We start from the raw sequence: 20020 nt of genomic DNA on the forward strand, positions 1-20020 counted from the left end.
AAAGGTACAAAATTTTGTTAAGCAAAATTATAGCCTGTACCTCTGGAGAGTGTAAAAAAATTGAACTTGCAGATTTGTTTCTATGAGGGAAGACTTTCTGTTCTAAGAACACAATTCCTCAATGACCAGCACAAGCATGGAGCAGAGTGAGGTTGTGGCTGAGCCTGACTGCTCTAGACTTTGAAGTGACACAGCACCACAGATGTGTCAGATCCACATGGGACAAGCTGTGCTGGGCAGCAGCATCCTGTACCACACTACTGCACTTGTGGAAGCAACAAGCTCCCAGGGACACAGCACTGTGCCCTAAGGTGATTCTGTACCTGCATCATCATTTCTGCATGGCACTGTATTTTCTGGGGCTTTTCTGCCAGTGCAGTACACCAGTCTGCTACTCAAGGCCTCTAACTTTCCTGCAGAGCTTTTCAAGAAACAAGTTTTCATCAGGATTTAGTGTCACGAGGACTTTGTAAGCTGGATATGCACAGTGGCATATCAAAGCAATCAGAACAATGAAGAGACAACCATAACCCCCAGTTATGCCATGCTTGTGGACAACATGGATTGAGAGAAAAGGATACAGGGTGACAAAAACAAAAGGGACCTCAGGAATAATAAAATATTATGAACAGGTACCCACCTAAAATGTACAAATGTGTGGCAGCCTGGGGAACAAGCAGGAGGAGCTAGAGCTCCTTGTGGTGTTACTACTACTACTTGTGCTGTGGGAATAACAGCCATGGTAGGAGGGCTTGCATGTGATGGATGGATATAAGTTCCTCTGGAAGGACAAAGAAAGAAGGGAATACTTGGAGCTTTCCATGTGAAGGAGCAGCTTGAACATTTGTAGTAGACAGTATTTTGATTAGGAGCATGTTCCAGGATCAGAAAAAAAGCCACTAAGAGTGACAATGTTGGGGCAGCATATTTCAGCCCAGCCCACCACAGTAATGGAGACAGTCAAGCACTAGAACAGGCTGTGCAGTCTTCATCCTTGGAGATTTAAAAGGTCTGACTAGATAAAAAGTCCTGGTCTGATATCACAGCTGATACCACTTAAGAAGGCAACTGGACTAGGTTCAGAGTTCTCTCCCAGCCTGAAATATACCATGATTCCAAGTCTAAAGAACAGAGCCCAAGACAGGAAATATAGCAATAAGTCTGTTTTGTGACTGCATCTTCACAAGCATGGCACTAGGATGCTCAACCAGGAGTCAACTGCAGATTCCCTGGAAGTTATAGAGGAACAGTGGCAGTTGCAGCAGAATCTATTCCTGTAACACTTGTGAGCATCAAGCATCTAGGGAAATAAAAATAAAAATCCCTGGCAACAAATGTTAACTTTGAAGTTAATATCCCAAAGCGTATTTTCTCAGGACAAGGAACTTCCAAATATTTTCAGTTTCCCTTACCATTTAGACTTGCACTAAAAAGTATTTCCAGTGAAGGAAAGGGGCAGAGGGGCAAAACTGCCTTTAATTAACTAGTATTCCTTACCTGTGACCTCCCAAACAGCCCCACCATACAATACAGCAGATCAGCACCAAGCTTGAGGAGTAACTAAAACTCACTGCCTTGCTCTTGCAGAGACATTGTTTAGGTGTTTCTGGAGCATATGAATGAGCTCTCAAATCTAGATCATAATCATAGTGCTTTCTTGACATACATCCAGCTCCTGTTTTCAGTGACAGAACCATATTGATGGTTTCTAAATATCTTCAACGCAAGACTGCTGCCCTCAGGAAATGATAATCACACAATTTCTCTTGATCTCATAAATACACCCCCTCAAGTCTTGGTTCTCTTCCCACAGGTGGCTTCCGTTTCACTCAGCCCTTCCCCAGATTTAACTCCTACTTTAGGGAAGCTCATGGTCAGGCCTCTACCTCCTCCAGCTACAGCCTCTTCTAGGAAAGCTGCCTGCTGAGCTTATTTACCTCACCAATGAGGGTGATCCTCACAGCCTCTAAGCTTCAGCTCCCTGCTCACCAGCTCCCTCAACTAGCAGATATCTGAAAAAATAACCTGTGCATTCCACTGCTACAACTCTGCTTTTGGCTTCTTTCTCGTCTTTTCAGAAATTGGCCTGCAGCCATGACAAGGGTTCAGAACTATTCCCAAAAGGGACAGGCAGTCTAAACAGAAAAGTGATGCTGAAAAGCGCTGCATGCACAGTAACCACGGTCTGCCCTGCCTTTTAAGGAATACTGAGCGGCTTGAACATCTATAAGCATTTACAAATGAAGCCTGGGTTTCAGCATGGCTCAACCACATAACCAAAATACAAAATTCACTCTTACTTGTCTACAAGTGTCCTGTATCTATGTGTCAAAATTCCTTTAAAATCTTTCCTACCTGTGTCAGTGGATCCCTGTGATAATAATGCAATCAGGTACACACTGCCACAGTTCTGCTGCATGCTTCTGTCCCTGGTAACCCATATTCTTATTATTACACTACTACCCATTTGGTTAATGTAAAACAAAAGAAAATTCCAAAGTACTCGAGTACTGCCCTAATCTTCAAAAAGCTACATAGTCTATTCCTGGGTAAACTGCAGACAATGCACCTCTAGGTTCTGTAAAGATTAAGGGAGCAACAGGCTCCTTACAGAATCTGTGTCAAGCTTGCTATGAAAGCTTTTATGTTTGCATCAATAGCAAGTTACAATAAACTTCATACTAGCCTCCAAAACTAAGTTCTAATACCAGGATTTAGGTAGAAAAGCAACTTTCAAAATCAAGGCTCAATCTTGAAGAAGTTAATATGAGAATTAATTTCAGCAACCAAAGTAATGACTATGTGAGTCATTATTTAAGAAAACGTTTATGAATCAGAAATGGACACATATATGTATTATTTTAAACTCCAGATAAACTATTATGGAATTGACTTGAAGATCTAACCTTTCAGTTTGTCAACTGCTAGAAGATACTTTTCCTTGCCCAGTTTTTACAAGTACTTGGAAGTATGCATTATTTTTGCCTACAGTATTTCCAATTAATAATGTATCAGAGAAAAGAGAAAACACACTTATAAATTGTTCAGATCACACCATTAGAAAAAAGTCTACACAAGACCATATCCCAGTGCAACATTAAAGTGTCTAAAAGTACTGAAAATGAAAAAGTAATCATAAAATTGATGTTGCATTTATATGATTATCTATGAATACAGTAATTTCCTTCATGTAATTTCTGTTAAGAATAAAGAAAATGCTCTGTGGAATTGCTGACAGTGCTACCATTTAGTCTAATGCATGAGGGGCTCTCAAACTGGACAGGTGAAGTATTCACAAATGCGCAACCCTCACTGTTCTCCTGAATATGTGAAAACCAAGGCAAGACGGGGTGATTTCTGGATCTCTGCACAGGACAGATCCCTCTGCAGGAATGCTTTCATGTCACCTGGTAGGCAGCAGCTTTGGGGAGAGTGATGAAGTAAGAAGGGCATTCAAGAACCCCTGCCTGAACCTGAAATACAGGTTTAAAGTGAAGCTGAAGGCAAAATAAGAAACAAGTGTGGGTGGAGACCAGTCCTGGGTAGAGAAAACAAAGGAGAGTTAACTAAAGACATTTTAAATCAGGTGGTAAACACAAGAGCAAACCCACTTGTCCAACACAAAACAGTGGCACTATCCTTGGATCCTTGGAGAGCTGTGGTGGTGCAATGCTTTATGAAACTGCACACCCAACTATCTAATTCCATTCTCTTTATTTTGTCTTGGCACTATCTACATGAATGGAAAACAACTGCAAATATAGATACATGTACTTGGGTTTTACTGGCTTCCAAAACACGACTGGACTGGAAACAATGGTTCCAACACATTCATCTTCTTTCAGACTGTGGTTTCATGGAAAGGTGGTTGTTTCTTGAGCTTTTAATTAGCATATCATTTGTACGCTAGCCAAGAGAATTCCCAAAGGCTTTTCCCCATACTGCTCCTGTCAGCCTTTTTTACAGAAGAGTGCCCAAGCAAAGGCTACTTCCAAAATGCATCTGTAAAACTTACATTTGAATACTCTTCATTCATAAAACAGATGGAAAAGTGAGGAGTAAGGAGAAGAAAAATGTACAGAAAGAATGTAGACCTGTACAAAAATCATTACAATGAAAACCAGAGATTGCTTGATTCTCCATTCCCCATAATAGAAATATTAAAATTAATGTTCTTTGGGCTGCGTGTCACATTCAATTCCTAAAACAGAATATTAGCTATTGTGTTTCTGTGCTTAAAGTCATTTTCCCACTGCTTTTTGTTGACTGCTTGCATTATTTAACTTTAAAGAGTCCAAGAGGCTTCTGATTGTTTCACTTCCTATTCCTTTCATCCTATTCTTCATCTTGCTGGAATTATTTTTTCCAAATGGTATCAGTAGAGCTGCCAGTCCCCAAGGTTCTTTATTGATCATTTGCGGAGTTTTATCTTCCTTCTGTAAAATCCAGGCACTTTCTCTGGCCATAGCTATAAATTTCTCCAGCTGTGGCTGATTAACATTCTTGCTGATATTAAGGTCTTGTTCAAAGGGATTCCAGATATAAAGAGGAGACGACTCAGGCTTATTTACTTCCTTTCCCTGCAGACAGCATAAAGAAAAAGCCAAAGTTGCATATGTACATTATAGGCTGAGCAAATAACAAATCACTTGAGTTATTACATTAGAATTAAAAGTGTTTTGACCTATTAGAGAACATTTTGCAAAACACCCAGTCATTATTAATCAAGTTAATTTTCTTGTCAACTTGACTGTATTATTCCTGTTCTCTGAATCCTCTCAGTGGTGGTTTTCTTTGCCACATGAAACTTAGATATCCTTCAAGGTAAAGAACACACAACTACAGCTTAACCTATCTTTCTGGCCATTCTCCCATTTGCTGTCCAACAAACCTCAGACCTCACTACTGCAACCTCCTACTCTTAATTCCACTTGTGTATGGGCAGCATCAGGGTGTCATATTAACCTGCACAGCTCAGTTTGATAAAATACTGCATGCACTTAAACTGTTCAAACCATTCCTCCTACACTGTTCAGAGACATCACAGTGCTGGTGTAAGTGGACAAGATTGCTTTGTTGGCTGAAATTCCTCCCAGTTTGGTCTGCTTTTAAGCACAGAGCTATTCAGGTCATGGTCCCCTGTTAGGCACCTGGTATAGTACAACACAAATAGCTGACAACTATGTAGTTTGTTATTTAAATGCACTTCCATCTCAGTGCTTATCAGTGTTTCTTAGCTGACTGGTTCTGTATAGCAGAACCTCTTCCCAAGCTCTAGCAGGAATCTACCAGCTCCTGCTGGTCCAGGAAGTGTCTGTGTACACCTTACACACTCTTGCCCCAGGGCCAAGAGCACTGTCAGAGGAAGAGCAGCAGCCCAGATACCTCCCCTGACTAGCTCAGGCTCCAAATGTGCTTTTGCCTGCCTTTTTCAGGTTGAACAGCAAACTGAAGTTCTCAACCTAAATAAATCAGTTTCTAGGATCGATCTGCAAAAAGGGCTCTTTAGCCAGTGATCCACAATGCCCGAATAGGAAAGAGAACAAATGAGCATCCACACAGCAATGTGGCACTGAAACCCCACTCTGGAAGCAGCCCAGCAGGAGCAGGAGTGAGTTATGGAGGTTACATTTTCATGTATTCCTACTACACCTGCATGCACACACAGATCAATAGGATGACTAAAACATATAAAGCAAAGTGAAGTGCTAGCACAGAGTTATCATGCTATGGCATGCCTACTGAGCTGCAGCACAGTTACTGTAGGCTGATACAAACTGCAGGAGAAAATTGCAGTGTCAAAAGCATACCCAAAACTCAGCTGTAAGTTTTAATGTAGGCTCTGGTCGGGTCTGGACTCCCAACTTTAAATGCGAATCTTGTCAGCTCACAGGGTTTGTCACAGACTTTTGCTATGACAGACATCCTGACATTTTAAAAGTTTTCCTCCCACAGAAGCAAAAGAGCTTTGACTTTTTTACAACTGCCACTTTTATTACAGGGCTTTTCACAAAAATCACATCAGCTTTGCATCAGTTTCTGCTTTCCAGCATATCCAAGCAATGACACTGTAAACGTTCTTAATGGTATTGTAAATTACTGGGCTCCAAGAGGAAAACACTCCTCCTTCACAGAAAGAACTCTGTTTCCATATAAATGTTTCTTTATATATAATTAAAGATGATAGAAATTGTTGCTTAGCGTATGCAGTTTGTCAAATGGCAGACAAAGAGACTCAATTGTTAATGATAAGCAATTAAAATCCATTTACCTTTCGAAGATTTATGGAATTCTTTCTGAAGTCAAAGTTTCCAAAATATTCAAAAAACTCACCCAACAATACATCTAAGGGGAAAGAAAAACAAGAGCCATCAGTAACATTAAGGAAAAGTTTGTATTCAATATGGTCATAAAATAAACAAAAGTTATGAAGATCTACCTACCAAGTGTTTCTGTGTTTTTTGTAGGTTTAATCTTCCTTAAATCACTAACAAATGAGCAATCATATCCTCCAATTATATGCTTGTCTCTTTCACCTGAAAGAAAAATTGTGGGTATATTTTGAAGTAATAAACACTAAAATGCCATTGTATTTATAAAATTCAGATAACAAGCTGAAAGCAATGCTACCATACTACACAAATCAAATTAGGAATTCACAAGTGAACTTTAAGGTTAAGATTCAAATTAAGTGGTAAAAGATTTAAAAGAAAAAAGTCCACAGATGGGCAAAGGAAAAGCATCATGAGCAAATGGCACATTTTTAAAATCCTACAGGACTAAGATAAATGACATCATATCTCTTAAAACTTCTTGTAAGTAACAAACAGGGTATCTCTGCATAGAAGGCTGTATTACACACTTAAGAGCACAATTCTCTGAGATTACTGCCTACATGAGGGTTTACAAAAAGATCAGCCCCAGAGCATTCACTGTCTTCCTCTGAAAAACTTCACAGAATTAGGAACAGTCTTGTAAATATCAGAACACATGTTTTATGTATAAACATTTCTACAGAATTCTGATGGAAATGTTTAAAATTATTTTAAAGTAAATGAACACAGATCTTTTCCTCCACTTCAAGCACACAAAGCTTCCAAGGAATCATGTCAATAAGCAGAACACATGAGTAAGGAATCAAGAACTTGGGGTATCATTCTCAATGCTTTCATACAATTCACTGAAGATAACACACCCTGAATGCTGTGTAAGAAACCTCTAGAACAGCTTGTTTGTGGAGATACAAGAACTATTTGCAAAGGGCCTGAACAGTCTCAAGGATATTAAAAATTAGGAGGAGAAAACATAGCCTTTCTTTTAAGCATTTGGTAGCTATAAAACAATACATATCATATCATCATATTTTGTGCAGTTAAGTCTGCACAAAATCCTTAACTCCAGAAATGTTCAAGACCCTAAAAGAATTCTAACTAACAAAATTTTTAAAAATTCAGGAGCATTGAACAAGTAAATTACATTTAATTATCTAAGAGACAGAATAATTCTAACCCCTCTAAATCGAATTAGTATTGTATTGAAAAGGGATTTATTTTGCTTTTAAAGATGCATTATTTTCACTAAAAAAATCCATGTAAAACTTGTGTATTCCCTCAAACTTAAAACACAAATAATATTCATTAGTATTCGAGAGCCTAAAGAAATTGCTTGGGTTTATCACTTTAGATAAAACAAACAATCAGCTGCAATAAACACAAACAGCTGTGCTTACCTGCCAGTTCCTTCAGCTGGTCTAGTGTTGGAATGATAGGTGGCGATCTCCTCTGCAGAAAAAACATGACCATCATGGTCAGGGAGAAGTTTGTGATCCAGGTGCCAGGAGCGCTGTTAGTGAGCCCATGGACACGGGCCCAGCACCGGATAGTGAACACCAACGCTCGTACACGGGAATCCAGGCAGCCATAGATGTACAGGAGCTCTGAACTTCTTATTGCAATGCTGAAGAGGAAATGTCAATGATGAGAAAATTATAAAGTATCAGGTGCAGTATTCATTGTTCATTAAGGGGGCTTTCATGGAAAAAGAAATTAACTTTTATACATTTTAAATAATAGAAGAGAATCACAGAATAGTACAATGGTTTGGGTAGGAATGCCTGGAATTATCCAGGATTAAATACCTGGTAGTTTTTCACAGCAAGCATAATACAGTTCTGGATAAATAATATGCATTTGCACTGTTTCCTGTTTCCTCAATCCACATCACAGTGGGAGGAAAATAAACCCAAAATAAAGAAAACACCATCATGTGCTGTGGAGTCAAACTATGCAGAACTGAGGTGAAAAAACAATATTCAGCCACAATTACCTTTGGTACGTTAGATATCTCTATCCTAACATATAATAAAATTCAACTAGAACTTCTATTACTGCTATTATCTAAAAGGTAGTAAAATGCTGCACTGAAAAATAATCTAAGTGCAGAGACACAAAGAAATCCACAAAACAAGTCAGTTTGGTAATTTTCAAATGATTAGTGCTTAGTCAAGCTGAAAAAAACAACTAATCTGGAAGGGTAAAGGTTTTCATATGGATCAGTTTTTGATCTCTTTTATCACGCTGTTACACAACCATTCATGTATTGTACAAATGGGAGGGCAAGAAAAAGTAGAAAAAAAAATGGCAGTATGAGAGCAAAACTTACTTTGATTCAGTTTTAGCCAGAAGTGCTAAAAGATGTTCTAAAAATTCAGCATAGACTTTTGAGGACATTTACTAGGTCAAAATTTTGTACCACCTGGACTTCTTAAATTTCAGCTGTGAGATGCTGTAGGGTGTCCAGAGAGATGTGTTTCTAGTAAAAATTATAACAAGACAAGACATACAGTCCCAACCAGCCAAACTATCAGCAGTGAGTTACAAGGAACCTTGTACAGAACTACATGCTAACTTTCACTGTGGCTGCATATAGAGAAGTGATTTCATTGTAAGAAACTTGTTCAATATTGCCTTAACAGCTCCTGCATATCCTGAAACAGAACTTTGGGTAATTCAGTAGTGTATCTGATCTGATTGCATCTGATGCAGAGAAGTCACAAAACCGCACTAAAGCACGTATCACAGAAACACAAAATAATCTGAGCTGGAAGGGACCCACAAGGATCATCAAAGTCCAACTCCTGGCCCTGCACAGGACAGCCCTAAGAGTCACACCCTGTGCTGAGAGCATTGTCAAAAAGCTTCTTCCACTCTGTCAGGCTTGGTGCTGTGACCACTTCCTTGGAGCGCCTGTTCCAGGGCTCAACCACGCTCTGAAAAACCTTTTCCTAATATCCAACCTGCATCTCCCAGACTGAACTTCAGGCCATTCCCTTGGGTCCTGTCATTTTTATCCTGAAGAATAATCACTCATATTTTTCTATTCCCCAACAACAATGAAAAGGGTCAGTAACTCATTTTGGGCTATGTACGCTTATGCCAGAGCTGTTTACTGCCCTGAGGGGGTGTTTCTGACAGAAACCCAGCACAGCAGAAGCACAAAGGGGCGGCGCGGCCATTCCTGTGTCGCCGGCGGCCCTGGGGGGATTCCTGGGAAGCCGGCGCCCCCTAGCGGGCAGTGCTGCGAGCGGCCCGGGAACGCCGCGGGCCCCCCTTCCCCGCGGGAATTCCCTTGGCGTCAGGGCTTCTTCCCAGCAAACAGCTGTACGCAGGCCGTAAGAAAAAGGGAAGGACACCAAAATAACTAGAAGCGAAATCCCTAAAAATTAACATTCTGGAGCTGCTTAATCTGAAAAGTAATCAAGAAAGGCTGCACATATGCCATGGGGAAGTAATGACTAATGAACACTGACTGCCTTCTTCCCTGTTTTATAAGCCAACCTTCTTCCATAGACTGGTTTTTGAGGCTTCAGCTACCAAGTATTTCCTATGCTGGAGAAAGACAACTTAAGGCCATCAAACTCTAAACTCTAGAAGTCAAAAAATATCCTTTTTACTTTCAGAGCCAACATTCACATTTGTTAAGAACCCAGAAAAGAGAAAACAGTTGATATTACAGGTTTTCTGAACACAATAAGTACATCAGAATTCTCTGCAAACTTTTCAAAACCAGGTCTCACCTGTTGCTCACTGACAGATCACACTGGAATCCTGTTGGCTGATGGGAAAACTTCACCAGAGGGCAGCGGGCATTGAGGATCTTCTGTACATTCCCACAGCCAGGACCAAAATTATCAAGGCAGTCACCAATCACAGAAAGAATCCTCTGAGTTGCTAATCTTTCTGATGGTAATCTTTTCATCTGATACTCCATTTCAAAGGGACCTTTTTTCTAACACAGAATTTTAAAAGCAAGCTGTTAGCTCTCAAACAAAAGAGACATTTAAAAATACTTCTGAAAGATCATCGCAATTTGCAAAGGAGTTTGTACAACTAGAACTGAAAGACAAGAATTATTCAAAGCAGTCCACAGAACTTAAAATAGGTAAAAACATATTGCTCTCTCTTTTACATTCTTTTCTGGTGATTCAATTTTTCCAGGCTAATTAGTGATCAACTTACTATAAATCTACATGTTCAAACAGAAGTGTAATAGTACTACATCTCATTACTGGCTCAAAAAGGTTATTGTGGAATTACCCAGAGAGCATAAACGCTCTGACTGCAAAGAGGAGCACACAATTACAGAGGGGCAACACAACCAAACTACCAATAATTTCAAGCTATCAGTAATTCCATGTCAAATCCTCAAAGAGCAATGCATTATTAGTAAATCAAGTAGCAATGTAAGGAAAAGCGTCTTTTTCATTTAAAAAACTTTAAAACTTAGCATGCAAATTACTTAAATTGTTCAAAATTAAGATACAATTCTGGAAGACTTAAAAAATTACTTCATGTCATATACAGTTTCCATGAAAGAGAAAAATATTGTGAAGATATATTCTAACATCAGAAATTAACTTCTCTGTAGGTCTTTGTATTTTGATTTGCCATATTTGTAGTTTTTACCTCAATAAAACACCTGTGAAATCTCTGGGTTTTTTTATAGTCTTGTGTTTTTAACACATCAGCTAGTTTTATTTGCTAATCTTATATTTTACACTGACTTATCCACCCCCTTGGAACATGTCATGGGTGAATGCATACTGTACAAATAAAATTACAGTGATGTAACAGTAACTGAGATACCAAGTGCATTACTTTTGTTGTCCACAAATTAGTGACCTCAAACAGGTGAAACAATTCAGAAGTTATGGACCTTGCAACCTTTCCCATAAGGTCAGTTCAGAAGCTGAATTTCTGAGTGTCTCTGGCAATCACCGAGGTGACTGTTCCCGAGAGGAGTGGCTCTCCAGTCAGCACCACGTGTGGTGGAACATGCCAGGACAGCAATCCCTAATCCCATCTGGCTGTGAGGCTGCATGCTACAGTAGGGCTGGCTCTTAGTGAAAGAAGCCTGTAACTATCAACATTGAGGCAGTTAACAGGAAAGATAAAGATGGGTACTCAGCTGACCTGTACGTGGGCAGGTGTTGATATTTATATTTGTGACAAAAACCACAATGGGCCTTTCCAGACAGCCCCTCACTATTTCTCAAAAACTGAATGAAGACTGTTTTATAATGATAAAGTAGATATTCTTAGCAATTAAATGAACATTCATATACAGCTTTGGTGCTACCTAGGGGCTAGGAAGTACTGATACACTTGCCTCAACCCTGTGGTTCCTCCCCAATTCTTGTCATGTAGATGGAAACAGCAAATATGAAACTATTACTATTAAGAGTAAACAGTTACTTTTTGGTAAACTGATACAGTAACCTAAGCAAGAAGCACAACAGTTTAACAAAAACTGCTATCCTAAAATATCACAGAGCACTGTTTAAAGTCATTCACTAATCTCCCAAACTGCCCAGGGGTTAAAAACGCCCTGTTTGTGGTCTAGCATTCACTCTTGGTAAAGAATGTTCCCACTTCTGCCCTTTTCTTAAATTACAATTAGCAGTCAGCTTGCCATAAGGCTCAAAACCAGTTATTTCATGTAAATAAGTGCTGAAATGCCTGATCCTCCCCATTGTTGGCACCTCCTGAAAGGCTACAGAAGTGGAGAAATCAGAACATAACTTTTCCACTGCTGCTAAATAAATCACCTTGTAACTAAAGCTACGTCCCCTTTGTCTCCCCAGAGTAATAAGTCTCTGAGCTATTCACAGGTAATCACAGCTGCTCACTCATCATCAAATACTCTACATTTCACAACAGAACTTCTATCTCCACAGAGGATACACAAAAAAGAAAACAGTTAAGTTACTAAAGATACTGTTAAAATAGACATTTTATACTTAAAAGTTATTCCTTCAAAATTTAAGAGGCAACTTCACTGATTAAACATAAAGATTTTAGCACTTCACACACACATGACAACCCTTCTCTTCTGACATATTTGTTTTCGTTGTGATTTATCACTGCAGTAATACTAAAAACTATATACATTTAAAGGATTATTTCTTTAAAAGTAACTTATACAGCAATATACAAATTGTACAGAAAAGCTGAGAGAATTTTCAATCTTAAAAAGTTTAAGCCCATTTTCTTCTAAGGAAAAACTTAAAAGACAATAGGCTTAAACTTTTTTCCAAAACTTCAACAGTTTTTCCCAACAGCTTTTCCCAACAGTTTTTTCCAAACTATCTGTCACCACACAAGTAAAAAGAAAAGTTTTCACGAGAACCACTTACTTGATTATTCATTCAGAATCTGTGAACTGTAAGTATTCACCATGACTATTCCACATCCTGAGCTCTCACACCTGCACACACTCAATATGTGCCTATAGATATATATACAGCCCAGTACATAATCCAGTAACTTTCCTGGAGCACAAAGTCATCTCTTTAAGGTAAGGAAAAGAACGTGACAATCCTCCCAAAACACAGATGTGCACATGCACAAACTTACTTTGCTTTAGGACATAGAGGACCCTAAAAAACAAAGCCAAGCTTTAAGAGAGCATGGCTGAAGCACAGAAGCTACAGAGAAGAAAACACGACAATAGAATGGGAAGGTCTGATTCTGCTGAAACAAGTTTGGAGGGTTTTTTTCATAGTGAAATTCACCCTAATAGTGCAAAGTTTACATAAACACCAAATCATTTTCTTCCTATTGCAAAGAACATCTCATCCATGTCACAATCAGCTTCTGAAAGTCTTCAGATCCAAACATTCAAATAAACTTGTTCACACTCTATAGTATGAACCCATATAAAAATCTAAATAAAAATAATCTCATTCCTGTGTGTGAAACAGCAAATGAGCTGCTCTGTTGAAGAAATCCAACAAACTGAAGATGCACAGCACAATCTCACCATTTTTGTAGCATGCTTTCCTGTGTCACGGAAGTCCAAAAACATGTCCACATCAGATCCCAGTTTGCCAAATGTGTTGACTGAAGAGCCAAATGGCTTTACTGTGCTGTCAGGGAAATAGGCACGTGCAAAATCCCGAACCAAAGAACAGGCCAGAAATCGCAGCCTGATGTTTTCTTCTGTCAGCTGATACTCATTCAGTAGAATGTACATCTGACTGCTTATCTAGTTCAGAAAATAAACACCATAAATATACAATGACCCATCTTCTATTAACATATATTTTCATCTATTTAATATCAATGCAATTAGAAGGTTATTTTTCAAAACTTCAAAAAGGTTTCTTTCATACAGAAAAATTATTTTCATAATTAAAATGAATAATTTCATTTATTTACTTCAATGTAGGAGAAATAAATGTTAATATGTTACCATTTTAATAAAAATGTTAATATGTTACCGTTTTAATAAAAATAAATAGCTTTTTAAGTTTCACATGACCACTTGCAAATCTGAAATGAATGTGCCTTATTTTTAATTAAGAGAGATCTAGAAACCTCTACTTACGCTGTCTGCAAGACAAAGCTTTTCAATAAGGTCTTTCACTGGAATGTGACTCTGAGGAGAGAGGTGAAGTGGTGTCTCTTCTACATGTTGACTAGCTGGGTTCTTCAGTGTGAAAGTAAAAAGTCTTGATTTAAATGGGACAACATGATGCTCTGAAGCACTTGGGATCCCAACAGCATCCTGCAACGAGGCTATACTGCTCTTTTCTGAAAACTCTATTAAAGCACTGATGCCCTAAAACATTAAGAATGGAAATACAGGGTGAGATAAATGCATACAATGCTTGAACTCATTGTACTGATATTACTCATATGTTACTGGGGCTCCTGAGACAGATTACTATGACAGCCTTGAAGCCAAATGCTAGGTTCCATATCTCAAAACACTTTAGATGCTTTTCCACAAGAGATTAAAAGTATTTAAGATGCGCTATTCTTGGAAGCAAGCACTAAACATCAAAGTTCAGAACTATATCCATCTTCACAACTGAAATACTCAAAAAACACATAAAAAAGAGCTACCTCTATTGTCAAAACAATGAATGGTGCTATGTGAAAGTTTCAAAGATTTAGTGCAAAACAGGTTGCTGGCTATTCCTTAGAGGTGTTGCTTAGCTGACTTATGAATAAAAATCAACTGCTCAGCAACTTGTGAACATTAGCACAGATAAATACAAATCTAATATGCTAAGTGTGTATAATTTGCTTAACTTATGTATGAGGCCTTAACCAAATTTTCTTTCTGGTATTTCTTTTCATTTGAGTCTAGATTTTATTTGACATCATTAATTACTTACACGATTTTCAAAAAAGAAATGACTCTTAACATTCCCATGACTGGCTAAGTACTGCAATAATTTTTTTTCATTAAGTTTTGATGGGCACTTAATTAAAACAGTCCGTTCAGCTTGATCCAGTCGTTCTGTCTGGACTTCAGCAAATGTCTTCTTTCTGGTACTGACTTCAGCATCTGTGAGAAGAAACAAGCATCAAGGCTTTTCCAAGTAAACAGAAAGATGTGTGGCTGGTTTTAGCACACTTAATTCTTTCTTATGGATTGAACAACTAAACAAAGGTTTGTTTGACTCTACAAGATCATGACAGCAAAAATGAAAAGAATGAAGAATGAACGAAGGACAATGAAGAATGAATGAAAGAAATATAATGCATACAATTGTAATAACAAGGAGTAGGAAAGGTAGGAAGAAAACAAAACTGACTTCCTTTGGTGCACAGGAAGCTTCATAATACAAGGAATCTTTTGTTCTTTAATTTGCTGCTCACCATCAAAAAACTTAGCACACCCCTAAGAGATAGGAAATGCCAGCTAGGCAGTGAGGCAGGTCTAGACCTTTGGCAAGCTTCACTGAAATGGCAGTCTCTCTTAAATACCACAAAACCAGCACTTTGGAACAATTCAACACTTGCTATTTTTACAACTCAGCACCTTCCTTTACGGTAAACTCCCACTCAAAATTTTCACTTAATAATACACTTTCATCTACTCCAGTACAATAAACCCATAGAGCAGTCATATCTCATCACACCACTGGCAATCTGTACTGCTGCTGACAGCCTCCAGAATTCACACAGAATCAACACATGCTGAACATCCAGAAACATGGAACTTTTTCCTCTTTGCATACAAAGGGGCCATCTCCCAAATCTGAAGTCATGATCACTTCCCTGCATAGCTTTCAAACTAATCCACTGACCACATCACATCAGCAGTGCCTGTGACGCTGTTGCTTCCCTTCTGTCATTTGGATTGGGAAGCTGGGGAGCATTTCCCAGCAGCTACCATGTGCCACAGGGATATTCAGCAGAGAGCACTTTATTCTGCTTTTGGTTTTGAAGAGCCCATGGGATATCGTGGCCTCAAGAAAACCTTTAAGTATCATTACATGATAGTTGTTAGTATTACTTGATACTATTTATTTTAAAAAAATCTTTCATTTTATAACTTTACTGAGCTCTCACAGTATTATTTACTGTTGTAAATAATAATCACAGTAGCTCTTTCAACAGCCAAGTTTTATACTAGTATTTTTTATCAGAAAACTAAGGAAACACTTTATGAAGATGATAAATATCACAGTTTCCATGGAAACTGAGAAGGATGAAGTGACCAAGATGTAAAAAAGACAAGTCCCATGGATGGGTGACAGGGACCTGCATTAGGCCGGAACGGCTGTGATTTTTGCCTGATTTACTACCTGTACATGCTTACACGCTACGGAGATTATATGATCTCACAACTTCTGGCTCTGCTGTCCTTTGTAGAGTCTTGAGCATGGCACTGATGCTCACTAGTTCTCTGCTTGTCCTAAAGACACTAAAGTGCCAGTCACGCATTTCCTATGCCCTTTTGAGGGGTCTCTCGGGGTGAGCCCGTCACTTGATTCACCTCTAGCTGGTATCTACAATCAACAATCCCCGTCCCGGGCACTGACAGCGGACTCCGGCCTCCTGGGCTGCCGCCCCACACGGCACAGGCCGACCTCACCACCCGGCCGGGCTGCCCGGGCCCTGCGGGGCTCCTCACGCCCAGGACGCGGCCGCTGCCCCGGCGCCTCCGGTGGGGCCGAGCGGGTCAGGCGGCCGCTCCCCTCCCCACGCCCTCCGGCACAGCCGGCTGCGCCGCACCGAGGCCCGCGGCGAACGCAGCGAGGCCTGGCGAACCGTCCCTACCTTCCCCCGGCTCCTCGGCAGCCAGCTGCGCGGCGGCACCGGAGCGGCCGAGCCGGGCGTGCCCGCGGGAGCCGGGCACGGGGAGGCGCAGGCGGCCCCGCAGCAGCGCCAGCGCCGGGCCTCCCGCGCGGAGCGCCATGGCCGGCACGGCCGCGCCCGCTCTGCGCAGGCGCCGCGTTCCACGGCGGCCGGCGGGGCTCAGCCCGCTCCGTGCGCGCCGGGAAGGGCTGAGGGTGCCTGGCGCGTTTGGGCGCTCTGCTGGGAGGGAGCAAAGCTGAGCGGGCAGCCCAGGGTGCGGGCAGTGCCTCCTCCGGGCAGACGGGACAAACAGCTGCCAGCAGTGTGCCCTGGCGGCCAGGAGGGCCAACCCCGTCCTGGGGGGCATCAGGCACAGCATGGCCAGCCGGGCGAGGGAGGGGATTGTCCTGCTCTGCTATGCCCTGGGGCCGCCTCACCTTGAGGCCTCTGTGCAGCTTTGGGTATCACAGCGTAAGAAGGATATAAGGCTTTTAGTGAGCATCCAAAGGAGGGCAACGAAGAGGATGAAGGGCCTTGAGGGGACAACTTAAAAGGAGAATTGGAGGTCACTTTGCCTGGTTGTCTCAGCCTAGAGGAGATGGAGGGGAGACCTCATGGAAGTCATCAGCTTCCTCATGAGAAGGAGAGGTGGGCACTGATGCCTGTGGTGTCCAGTGACAGAACCCGAGGGAATGGCCTGAAGTTGTGTCAGGGGAGGTTTGGGTTGAATATTAGGAAAAGATTCTTCACCCGGAGGGTGGTTGGGCACTGGAACAAGCTCTCCAGGGCAGTGGTCACAGCAGGAAACCTGAGAGTTCAAAAAACTTTTGGACAATGCTTTCAGGCTCATGGTGTGATTCTTGGTGTTGTCCTGTGCAGAGGGCCAGGAGCTGGACTTCAGTGATCCTTGTGGGTCCCTTTAAACTCAGCAGATTCTGTGATTTTGTGAGGTTCCCAGGTCAGGCTTGAGGCGTGGGTGTGAGCAGCTGCCTGCCCTGTGTGAGGAAGCACCAGCAGCCCAGGCCAGGGCTGGCTGTCAACGCCTGCGTGAACCCTGCCAGCCAAGGGCAGGAGGGTGAGGGTGGGCATGGGGGGAACATGAAGGGTCAGATGGCCAAGGTGGTGGGGGTCTAATGTAGGTTTTGGCAGACTGACTTAAAAAAGGGAAGTAAAACCTTTGGCCTGTATCAGCGATGTTGTCCAGTGGGGCTAGGGAAGTGTACTTGGCACTGGTGAGGCCACACCTTGAGTGTGCCTCAGTGTGTCCAGTTCTGGGCCCCTCAATTCAGGAAGGACATTGAGGTGCTGGAGTGAGTCCAGAGAAGGGCAACAGAGCTGAGGAAGGGTCTGGAGAATGAGCCATTTGAGGATTGGGTGAGGGAGCTGGGTTGTTTAGCTTGAAGAAAAGGAGGTTGTAAGCAGGTGGGGGCCAGCCTCTTCTCTCAGGTAATCAGTGACAGGATAAGAGGATATAGTCTTAAGATGGGCCAGGATAGTTTTAGATTGGACACTAGGAAGAATTTCTTCACAGAAGGAGGGATTAGACATTGTGATAGGCTGCCCAGGTGGAGTCACTGTCCCTGGAGGTATTTAAGGAAAATCTGGACATGGCAGTCAGTGCCGTGGTCTAGTCAACCTGGTAGTGCTTGGTTATAGGTTGGACTTGATGATCTCAGAGGTGTTTTCCAACCTAACTGAATTTGTGATTCTGTTTGTCTGGTCCTGGGCCAGGGCTGTGAAGGCAGAAATACTGCAGTGAAGGCAGCCTGTGGGATCAGAAATGTGGTGGCTGGGGCAGAGAGCTGCAGGGCACCCAGCAAGCAGTCATTGGTCTGCAGCATGGTTCCCCAGGCATGTACTGAAGAAAATGTCATTTTCTTTGGTTTTTAAAAACATCTATGTAATACTTGTGGGCACATCTGTAGTGTATGTTAGGGCACTTTGTGTGTTAGTAGGTCTTCAGTGCAGTGCTGTATATATTTGTGGCAGCCTCCCAGTATGTCAGGGTCTGTAAGTAATTGCTATGACCTAATTATTTTGGTTTTGTATTCTAGGATGATCATTAAGACAGAGAGTATATTGCTTTTAAAATAGAGCATTTCAATTTATATCCTATTTATGCATGCCATGGAGTACAAACTTGTGTTTCCTCCATCTCTCCATGGCGAGTTTCCTCTGGAATCCTAAGACTTGTCCTGCTTAAATTGGAGATGTGGAGAGAGGACCTCCTCCTCTTTCCCTCTTTGAAGTTGGTCTAAAAATAGAAAAGGGTTTCATTAAAATTAATTGTGGGTTTGGAAAAACCAATACCACAAGCAAGTTCCTGAAAGAGGATACCCAAAGTACCCTAGCGTGAGAGCTGCTGCACGTTAAGGATGTATTACTCAGCCTCCTTAACCTCCCACTTTCAAGGTGCTGCCAATTCCGCCCTCTCCTTGGTCTGGCCTCTCCTACAGCCTCATTTATTCCTCAGTCCTTCCTCTCTTTTGTCTTCCTATAATCATCTTCAGCTTTCTTGCCTTTTTTCCCCCACAGTTTTGTTTTGTTTTGGTTTGGTTTTTTTTTTTTTTTTTTTTTAGCAAATGCACTGGGTGGTGCAATTGAACAAAGTCAAACTCAATAAAGAAGAGACCTCTTTCCTTATGGAGGCTTGCCAATGTATTTAACATCTGTATAGTCTGGAAAAGAAACCGTGTATGAGCAAAGGTTAACCCTGCTAGCAGGGTTCCATATACATAGTTATGATGCTAAGGAAAAGAAAATCCTATAGTGAGTCTAAACTCTTGCACATTCCAGAATGTCATTTGTGACATACTTTGGACAATTGTGAATGTCCCAGGAGAGGTTGCAAACATAAACCATTTTAACAAGGGAGTCAGGGTATCTTGATAATATAAAGAGAAAAGGAGTTGTATGAACTACTAAGAAACACTGAAGCCTAAGGTGAATGTTTGTCCTGAAGCTCTATAATGATGGTTTTGCCCTTGACTTCAGTAAGCAAGTAGTCATTACACTGCAGATAATGAACCAAAAATCCATCTTGGGTCTTCTGACACCTTAAGACAGATTCAACTCATCAGTTCCTAGTGCTGTGGTAGCTGGTTTTGTCAAAGGTGCTACTTGTCTCCTTGAAAACGAACTGGCTGAAGAGGAGCTATTGGGCAGCACAGTTTTGCAAGAATTTCTTCCTTATGGATAAGAAATAAAAAGTAGTCGTACCCAATTTTAGTAATTACCCAACTCACACTAGTATGTCCCGGAATATTTTAATACTACTGCTACTAACAAATTCTTCACGTTGTTGTCCTAAATTCCACCCGCGTGTCGGCTGAAGTTTAATTCAGATAATGTTTAAACTCGTGGGACGCTGGTGACGCCCTCTAGGTGCGCACGGAAACATGAGGCGGTACGGAAGGGTTTTCCCG

General features: G+C 41.2%; 1 protein-coding gene across 1 annotated transcript; it reads right to left on the bottom strand.

Moving 5' to 3' along the window:
• Window positions 1-3697: 3697 nt before the first annotated feature.
• MTPAP (mitochondrial poly(A) polymerase) lies at window positions 3698-16716 on the bottom strand. The gene is given in 10 exon segments (XM_066559299.1): window positions 3698-4265; window positions 4268-4580; window positions 6272-6345; window positions 6444-6536; window positions 7730-7956; window positions 10076-10287; window positions 13321-13545; window positions 13888-14121; window positions 14684-14856; window positions 16578-16716. Coding segments are annotated over 10 exon segments (1737 nt in total). The 3' UTR covers window positions 3698-4218.
• Window positions 16717-20020: the final 3304 nt, after the last annotated feature.

Source organism: Molothrus aeneus, chromosome 1, assembly GCF_037042795.1.
Source record: "Molothrus aeneus isolate 106 chromosome 1, BPBGC_Maene_1.0, whole genome shotgun sequence".
In the NCBI taxonomy this organism is placed as follows: Eukaryota; Metazoa; Chordata; class Aves; order Passeriformes; family Icteridae; genus Molothrus; species Molothrus aeneus.